Here is a 9,929-nt window from a genome sequence, read left to right as displayed (position 1 = left end):
TTGTTAGAGGTGAATATTCCAACAAGAAATGGTTTGTGAACCAATCACTTTGAAATCGACGACGGCCAGCCCCTGTCCCATTAAATTCATACTCATCATCAATACATGACCTAGTCTTAGAGGCATTATCAGGGATCATGACTAGGATGTCGTGAGGGTGTTTGCAATGTAGAACACATGAGTGATCTTGGAATTGTTGATCTTTCAGAACAAGACGTGACTGAGTTTGAGATTCGTAATCGAGAAACACATACTCATCTTCCAAATGATCTATGGAACATTGCTGGTGTTTCATTAAAATCAATAGAGCATGAGTCCGAATAAATTGGAGTTTAATTTGAGCTATGTAATTTGAAATCTTTATGTATGAGCTGTAAGATTTGTATTTGTATTATAAGCGTATTGTAATATTGATTTTCGAATCATTTCAGCTTTTTGAAAGATCACTTTTTTTAAAAGATCGAATCATTTCAGTGTCCGGAGGAAAAAATCGAGGAAAAGAAAGGGAGGCTGACAAATAGGGATTTTAAAGGCTTGCGTTAGGTCTGTGTGCATCGATTTAAATTTTACGAACACTTCCGAACAGTTTCGCGGACAAATAATGTCGTCCGTTTGGGTTTTGGATCGGAGATTGCCCTAATCAAGACGGCACACCAAACCGACCCAACCTAATTCAGTCATTAGCTCCAGCGAGTCAGCCGATCAACTCGGCGGCTGTTGCCGAAATGAGAGCACGCCCACATTGCTGAAACAATCGGAGCCGTCCACGTGCACCACGGGCCACCAAATCACCATCCGATACGCATAGAGCGGCGGGCTCAACTTACCGACCTGAAGTTTTCAGGCCGAAGCCCGTGCTCCACGCGGTACGCCTACCAGCCACCCCCCCAGATATTTTCAGCCTCCCCCACCACCCTACGCCTGGGCCACAGTCCTACAACAGACACCGACAGCCGGGCCCCACCCGTACCTCACCGCACCGGGTCTGCACGTCATTGACCAACGCCGCTTACGTGCACACCACCGGCGCCCTCCCGTGACAAGCCCGACGCGTGGGGCCCAGAGCCCACCGGCCCACACGTCGGTTAGCGGGGGGCTGGCCGGGCTAGGAGGACACGACACGCCCCCGCCCGTCTTCCCCACCGGACTGGAACTGGATAGTAGTTCGCCTGCGAAACAGAGCGGAGAGGGAAAAATATTAAAGATGGAGCGATCACACCCGCACAGGCAGGGAGGAGAAGAAACCAGAGCGCGGCGATTTTATTAATAGCGAGAAAATAAAGGCTGCCGGCGAGGCGTGGGCGCGGGGTGAAAAGCGCGAGGCGATAGAGAGAAAGGAGGGCGAGATCACGAGGTGGGTTTTCTCCTCCGCCCAATCCAGTGCAGTCCACCACCCTCTCGAGGTACGGTGGAGCTCATCATCAGCTAACTAAACTAAAGGCAAGAAGGCAAGGCTTCTTTCTCTCGCTCTTGGATCGCGGGGTCACGGGAGGCGCGCGCGCGGGAGCTTGCTCGGTTGCTTTGCTCCGCGGCGCCGGCGGTGGGGGAAGGAAAGGGGAGAGGGGAGGGAAGAGGGATGGACCGGGCGGCGCTGACGGTGGGGCCGGGCATGGACATGCCCATAATGCACGACGGCGACCGCTACGAGCTCGTCAAGGACATCGGCTCCGGCAACTTCGGCGTCGCGCGCCTCATGCGCAACCGCGCCGACGGCCAGCTCGTCGCCGTCAAGTACATCGAGCGAGGGGAGAAGGTACTTCTACTGCTACTACTAGGTTCTTCATCTTCCTGCATGGGACGAAATCAGAGCTGAAGAGCACGCATGTTGATTTGCAGATTGACGAGAACGTGCAGCGGGAGATCATCAACCACCGGTCGCTGCGCCACCCCAACATCATCCGCTTCAAGGAGGTCATCCTCACGCCCACGCACCTCGCCATCGTCATGGAGTACGCCTCCGGCGGGGAGCTCTTCGAGCGCATCTGCAACGCCGGCAGGTTCAGCGAGGACGAGGTCCGCCCATCCATCATCCTCTCCCTTCCTTTCCATGCCTCATCGGTCGATCACCGATTCGCCATGACGTTCTCCGTTTCTGCGTACGTGGACTGCTACTGATCATTATAGACTATACTAACCGCCCAAGCCTCTGACTTTTCAGGCGCGTTTCTTCTTCCAGCAGCTGCTCTCAGGAGTCAGCTACTGCCACTCCATGGTAACCTTTCCTTTTTGGGAGATTCTACAGTTAGTTAGGCTGTTACGGTAGCTACGACTAAAATGGTTTCGTCTTTTGTTAAGCAAGTATGCCATCGTGACTTGAAGCTGGAGAACACTCTGCTGGACGGGAGCACGGCTCCTCGCCTCAAGATATGCGACTTTGGCTATTCCAAGGTACAGTACTTACTAAAACAAGATGCTTGCTTCACTGTCGCAGGATTGCAGTCTACAGCTAACAGCATATTTTACTCTGCTTACATGCCAAATTGGGAGTTATGCTCTGCTTGACATCCTAGTTTTTGTGTCCTAGTGGATCTACCTGTTACTCTGCTCATTGTTGTTCTGCGTATCTGCAGTCGTCGGTTCTTCATTCGCAGCCGAAATCAACCGTCGGAACACCGGCATACATTGCTCCTGAGGTTCTTCTGAAGAAGGAATATGATGGAAAGGTATGTATACCAGGGTTTAAAATTTCAACGAAATTTCATTGAAAATTTCGCATATTTCGGTGGGGTCCGAAATACTTATAGCCCTGAAATTTTGAGCCCAATTAAAATTAAAATTTAGGTGAGGTAAAATTCATTAAAATCTATTTAATTTGATAACTCAAAATGTGAAATAATTTCTAAAATCTGCGAAATTTTCAAAATTTCGCATATCTCAGTGACGTCCGAATTTTTTTTGTTTCTGAAATTAAAAGCCTTGGTGCATACATATTGGTGCTCCATGGACCATGTTAATATTACTTTTCATGATATCCTGATCCTGTTGTTTTGTGTAATATTCATGCCCATTTTTCTCCACTTGGGCAACCATATTTACATTGTGAAGCATTTCCATTTGCGAGATGCATGATATATATTCCAACGGTACTGCTAGACTCTGCGATGGCATGCATCATCTCAAGTTACCTACCACTAATCGTTTGTTCCTCGATGAAATGAAGATTGCGGATGTGTGGTCCTGCGGAGTGACACTTTATGTTATGCTGGTTGGTGCATATCCCTTTGAGGATCCTGATGAGCCCAAGAATTTTAGGAAGACAATTCAGGTTCCCATTCTGAGCCATCTTAATTTCTTGACAATCTCTGCTCTTGTTCTGAACACAAAGCTAATGCGCTTGTTTTGCCAGAGGATACTGAGTGTGCAGTACTCGATTCCCGATTACGTGCACATATCTGCCGAGTGTCGAGATCTTATCGCCAAGATTTTCGTGGGCAACCCAGCTACAGTGAGTACTTATTACCAAGATTTTCGAGTCACTATATGTTGCATACATATTCCTTTTGAGGTTGATACCTTTCATGTCGACATGCAGAGAATCACAATCCCCGAGATAAGAAACCATCCGTGGTTCTTGAAGAATCTCCCAGCTGACCTGGTGGATGATAGCACCATGAGCAGCCAGTATGAGGAGCCGGAACAGCCGATGCAGAGCATGGACGAGATCATGCAGATCCTGGCGGAGGCCACCATCCCGGCGGCTGGTTCTCGGATCAACCAGTTCCTGAACGACGGCCTCGACCTTGATGACGACATGGACGACCTTGATTCAGACGCCGACCTCGACGTCGAAAGCAGCGGGGAGATAGTGTATGCTATGTGACGGTGCAAAACCTCTCAACGAAGCAGCTATTCTATAAGTTGACCGTAAGATGCCAAGATACTCGAGACACTCAGAAGTCAGGAGGGATAGGGTACCGCGGTGCTTGATAGCCCGCCCACAAATGTTACTTTGTTGTAGTTGGTCTCTGTACTTCCGATGTTGTACAACGGTTTGGCCTTTTGGATGTGACCTTGTGTTGCTCCAATGCTGTGTTGACTATCTCCGCTGATTTGAGAACTGGTAGATCATCTGTAACCCCGTGTGTCATCACATCATGTTTGTACCATGTATATGTGTTGTAGGCAAATAAGAGAGACTACAGTTTGATCAGTTTCGTTTGCTGCCTGCCATTTCCAGCATCTTGTGGGGGCATGAGTGCGTTTCGACCTTTCAGTTCAGATGAGTTTCTGTGTTTCTGCATCGTGGTTCTTGCTATGATTCAGTGTATCCATTTACGTGCAGGGTACCAGGTGTTGAGATATGCACTCTATTATTCAGCAATTTTGAGTTGTGCATGTTAATATCAGAATTCAGCATATCGTGGGCTCATCTTACCTGTTGAGAAGTTCTGGAGTGAATAAATTCTGAACCATTGTGGAATCTTTCTCTCTGCATCTCTTTCTCTCCCCCCAGTCAAGGCACACATGACTGATAACGATAGGGCCACGGAGGACAACGTCGCTCTCGGCGCCTCGTCAACCAAACCCAAGTCCTCAAAAAACACAAAGTCAACCAAACCCAAGTAAAACAATCCAGATTAACAAAATAATCCAGATCAATCTCGCAAATTATGCAAAGACCCTGGTTGATACAGTACTTCGCTAAGAAGCATTTGACCAGCATGGTCATCTGATGTACTCCCTTCGCCCCAAAATTCTTGTCTTAGATTTGTCTACATATGGATGTATCTAGTCACATCTTACTGTTAGATACATTCGTATCTAGATAAATTGAAGACAAGAATTTTGGGACGGAGGGAGTATCAAGCAACTGAAACCACAAAAACTGCACATCAATCCTGGATTATTGTCATTAAATCACCACAACCTCCATACATCAAGCAAGCCATTATTTGAAAACAAAAACATCCACCGGATTTATTGCACAGGCAGCATGATCTAAAGTTGAAACCCCTCCACTCACATGTGACAGTTGAGGTCACTGCCAAGGCAGCGATCCAGAGCAAACACATCATGGAGACACCAAGGGATTGAACACATGACCGACGAATAGCACCACGCCTGTGATGTCTTCTCGGATAAGGAAGAGGAAAGGGTGATCCGCGACGAAATCCACCTTCACGGGCTCTACTGGCAGTGACCTAAGTGTGACCACAGCAGCGGTTGCTGCGGCAGCCTCGGTGCCTTCTTCGTTCACCTCGACAAACGACTTGTGGAAAACGGACGAGACGTATAAGCCCGCCGGTGAATCCACCATCTCGGAAAGATCTGCCTCTTTGCTGAATGGCAGCTGGAGACCCAAACCTTTGAGCATATCAGACGCTTCAAATCCAAATGATACCTTGAACTTCGGAAGCTTGAACTGCCCGACAGGAACCTTCTGCACTGGGATATGGTTCTCCAAGAACTCTGGTTCGGTGCTCAACTTGTTGGCCAAGTTCCAGAGACCATCCTGTGCTTCTGGAAGAAGAATGTACATGGAGAACTGCCTCTTGTCCTCGCCTTGCTGGTAAGGAAGTTTCAGTACCTTCAAGCTGTCAGAACACGAAATGTATTGCTTCTTTGTACTGGACATGAATGGTGTTTGAACTGAGCTCCCATCAAGGAGGTGGAACTTCTCATCTTTTGTCTTGGATGCGTCAAACTTCTCAGTCCAAGCTCCTTTGAAATAAAGGGCATTACCAAGAACCAGTCTAGTGGTGTTGTCAACAGACCCTGAAGGGAGGATCTCTTTGATGAGACCTGTTGTGATTTTCTCTACCCAGGAGTTCACTTGACCAGCAACTTCAGCAGCCTGGACCATTGCAAAATACATCAAAACTTAGAACGACTGAAAATCATACTAATAACCATATAAAGTTGCTTGAAATGTATACTCATTTAAATGGTCACCACACCATCTAGAAGCGACATTGTGCAATACCACTACTGCTTTCTGACAATTCTAATCCAGTAATTGTTAGTTGTTTTTTGTACATCTTCTTAGAAAGAAAATTCCGTGAAAGTAATAAATGAAAAGCACGAAAGGGCCTGGAAAAGGCTGAAGTATAGGCCAACGAATTTGCAAGGCTCTAGACATTCCTACATTGATCTAATATACAGTACATACTAGGCTCAAGAGCATAAAAATGTAAACATCGACAAATTCCCCAGGCTTCAAATCCCTAGATAGCACACTAAGAAAATTACACTTTCTAAAAAGGTACATTTGATCACAAAAGTAACAGACTAGCTATCCCAAAATCACAGTGATGCAAGTTCCAAAGTGCAAATTATCCGCACAAAGGGGAACTCTAGAGAGCAAGTTAGCAACATGAGACTATAAAAAGTAATACAGTACTTCCAAAGTTCATTTAGTTTCTACTGTTTAGTGAACACCTATACTTCAATAATTAAATTGATTTTTTTTTTGGCCAGGCATTAGTAGTTTATCACATTTTTAAGCTTGAGAAGGAAATAAATTGCAAGTTAGTAGTTGAATATTCAGTCGAATTTACTGCATTTACGAAAACAGCAGACATAGAGGCTTCAGCAATGCTCTACAGCTACCTATACGTATATGTAGCAACTCCATACAACAGTACTAAAGCTCCTGGTTTTCAACAAAATTACAACACTGTATGGAGTACTAAATTTCAAATCTAGAATGGTTGAAAGACCTAGCAAAACCAACCGATATTCATATCTACATCACATCAGCACAAAACAATCACTTTCGGTCAAAGAATGACACCGCGAACTGTAAACACACAAGTAAATAAACTACCAGCTAGTGATGTCCGCAAATAATGAGCAAATCTGTACTATGTTTTTTTTCTGGTCAAGGATCTTGCCGTCGTGTCAAGAACTAGCTAGACAAGGAAGGGGATCACCTTAGTTTGGAAGTCCACGGACTGTGTCTCGGCCTTGTACTTGCCCACGGCGAGATCCTTGAAGGAAGGCTTGAGCTTGAGCGACGCGTCGACGAAGACGCCGTTGGCGAAGGCGACGCGCGGGCCGCCGGCGCCCGACGCGTCGGCGAGCACGACCTGCACCACCTGCTCGGCGAGCGCGTGGATGCCCTCGGCCCCGCCTTTCTCCGCGGCACCGAGCGTGGCAGCGAGCTGGTCGCGCGTGGCGCCGCCGGCGCCGGCCGCGACGAGGCTGAGCGCGACGTGGAGCGAGAGCGGCGAGAAGGCGGCGTTGCCGGCGGAGCCCTTGGCGTGGGAGGGCGAGGAGATGGCGGAGGCGAGGCGGAGGGCGAAGCGGGTCTGGTGCCCGATGGAGAGGCGGATGTCGGTGGTCGCCATGGCCGGGTGGTTGCTCGTCGGACTTTGGGTGGACTGGAGAGGAAAGGGGGGGATGTACGGGAGGTGCAATTTTCAAGGGTTTCAGGGGTCTCACTGGTTATGTAGCGGGTGCCTGATCAGAGTTTTTTTTAAAAGTAAAAATACCAAAGGGTGGCTGAACAGAGTTGGCATTAATTTCGCGGTGTTCGTGGGAGAAAAGGAGGGACAACGTGTGCGGTCTCCCGGGGTATCGTGTGCCGTTGTGCGTGCGTGACAACGTGTGCGGTCTCCCGCGTACTACAAACCCTATTTTTATTTTGGAAATAAAATACGGAAATGTTAACGCCCATACGTGTGGGCGTTTGCACATCGCCCACACGCCTCCATCACCACTCATTTTGCCACGTATGAATAGATGACATCAGCAGATTTTTTTTTTGTTTTCGGCTTAAAAATATTGTATCTCCTAAATAAAAAAGCGAACTAAAAATCCGTTTTCACCATTAAATCCGTCTCGACGAGATCTTTAAAACTAGACCCCATGTTGATATATTTTTATGATTTTTTTTGCCAGAAGTTGCCACGATGTTTACATTGCAGTTGCCATAGGGCTTAAACTAAAGTTGTCATGTGGCAATTTTAGTTTGTAGATCATGGCAATTTTAGTATTTTGATGATGGCAACTCTAGTACTTTGACCATTAAAATTATTTTTTGTATGAACCATGGCAATTTTACGTGCATGTATCATGACAATTTTAGTTTATGGTTCATGGCAAGTCTAGTTTCTTAATTCCCCGTTTTATAAATGTCAAAATTTACTTTTAAATATAGAAGAAAATAGCTGAAACATATCATGGCAACTTCAGTGTAAACATCATGGCAATTCATATGCAATAGACATGGCAACTTTTAATCCAAAAAAAAATTCATCAAAACATATCAACATGGGATCTAGTTTCAAAGATCTCATCGCGAGGGATTTAATGGTGAAAACGGATTTTTAATCGGATTTTTCGTTTAAGAGATAAAACATTTTAAAACTAAAAATCCAAAAAGATTCCTACATGCATGCATGCGATGACGTGGCAATCAGTTTACATTAGAGACGTGTGGTGCGTCTCCCTTCCTGCCACACGTATGGCAGTTAGCGCGACCCATAAAATAAAGAAAAGTAGACCATTTGTCTGCCTTATGTATTTTTTAACACGGTACATACCCTCGCATGTATATACGCACATATACTCATCCTTATGAATACATGCACACGTACGTTAACCATATGAGCACCTCTGGGAGACTGAGCCGACACACCATAGTGAGATTGACGAAGTCACACTTTTGTAGCCGACGGAACATCTCATCTCACCGAACGCACATTGTCGGCAGGCATGTGTAACGCCCCGAGACCGATGCGTCAGCTGTCTTCCAGTTATTCGTCGTCGTTAACATGTCATTCGCTTGCGTGTTGCACCTTGCCATGTCGTCATACGCATTTTATCTGCATGTTTTTCAAAACATGCATCCGTTCAGGTCTCCCAGTTCTCTATGTTGTCCGTTCTGAGCCCAACCACACTCGCACGCGCTCGCGGCACCTCCGAAATATTATTTTATGAGTGGCATAAAAATGTTCTCGGAATGGGGTGAAAGTTGGCGTGCAGTCTTGTTATAGTGTAGATAGACCGCCTATCAAATTTTGTCGCATTCGGAGTCCGTTTAATAGCCCAACCGTTAAACATATAACGGCACCGTAGCCGGCATATTCATCGGACGTTCTGGTATATGGAAACAGTGCCAGGACGCCCTGCTTCTCTCTCTTCTCAGCCTGAGGCCTCCTACACAGCCCACTAGCCCATCTAAACCCCATCCATACTCTTCGCCGTCGGATCACGATCGTGTGGGCGAAAATCGCACCTCAATAGCCCTCTTCTAGCTTCCTATGCCTATATAAATGTCCTCCCCCTCCATATCCGGATGAAACCCTAGCCTCCTCCTCCTCGCCACCAGTCACGTCCACCTGCGCCGGACACGTCCTCCGCCGCCCCCGCAACCAACCACCGACCGCCACGTGTTCCCGCGCCGCCAACTCGTGCCCGCGGCCGCCAAGGCCCACCAAGCCCAGCGCGGACCTGCGGGGCCCGTTCGCCGCCGCCAGCCGCCCGCTCCACGGTAGAGCGTGCGCCGCCCAGCATCGCCCTTCGTCGCCGCCTCGCTTGTCGCCGCGCCCCATCGCCGTTCGTCGCCGCCCGCCGACCGGAGCTTGCCGGTGCCCGTAGCGCGTCGCCCCTGCCGCCGACCGCCTCCCCGCGCTGGGATCCGGACGGATCCGGCGAGATCCAACCCGGATCCGCCTCTCCGACCATCTCCTCGCCGACTCCAGCCACCACCACCTCGCTGGAGAACAGCACGCCGCCTGTCGTGGAATTATCACGGTAGATGTCCTAATGTAAGGACTTAGTCGCGAGGCCAACGCATTTATGTGGTAGCTTGAAGGGGTTGAGCGGAATCGAGAGACACAACACAAAAGACGAGGATTTAAACAGCTTTGGGCCCCGGGAAACATCATCCGGTAATAACCCTACATGCTGTTTGAGGCTAGATCTCATTATGCTCATCAGAGAGTCGGCGTAAGCCGGCTCTCCTCTTTGTGTCTATCCCTAGA

At 48.0% G+C, this 9,929-nt stretch overlaps 2 protein-coding genes across 3 annotated transcripts; one reads left to right on the top strand and one right to left on the bottom strand.

Moving 5' to 3' along the window:
- The first annotated feature begins 1,163 nt into the window (after nt 1-1,163).
- On the top strand, nt 1,164-4,150 carry LOC123091135 (serine/threonine-protein kinase SAPK10). Of its 2 annotated transcripts, XM_044512539.1 has the most exons (8): nt 1,168-1,753; nt 1,837-2,013; nt 2,159-2,212; nt 2,296-2,388; nt 2,571-2,663; nt 3,161-3,265; nt 3,347-3,445; nt 3,533-4,150. In XM_044512539.1, the coding sequence occupies exons 1-8, from the start codon at nt 1,577-1,579 to the stop codon at nt 3,818-3,820; spliced, it is 1,086 nt and encodes a 361-aa protein (XP_044368474.1). In that variant the 5' UTR covers nt 1,168-1,576; the 3' UTR covers nt 3,821-4,150. The 2 variants fall into 2 exon arrangements, with proteins under 2 accessions (XP_044368473.1, XP_044368474.1); XM_044512538.1 differs by having other exon boundaries at nt 1,164-1,753; nt 3,347-4,150.
- A 661-nt stretch (nt 4,151-4,811) lies between these two features.
- LOC123091134 (serpin-ZX) lies at nt 4,812-7,366 on the bottom strand. Its single transcript, XM_044512537.1, has 2 exons — nt 6,873-7,366; nt 4,812-5,794 (listed from the first exon to the last, which is right to left on the bottom strand). Exons 1-2 carry the CDS (start codon nt 7,287-7,289, stop codon nt 5,012-5,014), a joined length of 1,200 nt encoding a protein of 399 aa, XP_044368472.1. The 5' UTR covers nt 7,290-7,366; the 3' UTR covers nt 4,812-5,011.
- Nucleotides 7,367-9,929: the final 2,563 nt, after the last annotated feature.

This window comes from Triticum aestivum, chromosome 4B (genome assembly GCF_018294505.1).
Source record: "Triticum aestivum cultivar Chinese Spring chromosome 4B, IWGSC CS RefSeq v2.1, whole genome shotgun sequence".
Taxonomy (NCBI): Eukaryota; Viridiplantae; Streptophyta; class Magnoliopsida; order Poales; family Poaceae; genus Triticum; species Triticum aestivum.
Note: the sequence above shows the minus strand (reverse complement) of the source record. Positions and strands in the feature narration are given on the sequence as shown.

Excerpts from the sequence above, each read along its gene's own strand:
- LOC123091135 (XM_044512538.1), top strand. The coding sequence starts at position 1,577 with ATGGACCGGGCGGCGCTGACGGTGGGGCCGGGCATGGACATGCCCATA. Across the intron at positions 2,213-2,295 it reads TCAGCTACTGCCACTCCATG|CAAGTATGCCATCGTGACTT; the intron begins GTAACCTTTCCT and ends TCTTTTGTTAAG. Across the intron at positions 3,266-3,346 it reads ATTTTAGGAAGACAATTCAG|AGGATACTGAGTGTGCAGTA; the intron begins GTTCCCATTCTG and ends TTGTTTTGCCAG.
- LOC123091134 (XM_044512537.1), bottom strand. The coding sequence starts at position 7,289 with ATGGCGACCACCGACATCCGCCTCTCCATCGGGCACCAGACCCGCTTC. Across the intron at positions 5,795-6,872 it reads CCGTGGACTTCCAAACTAAG|GCTGCTGAAGTTGCTGGTCA; the intron begins GTGATCCCCTTC and ends GCAATGGTCCAG.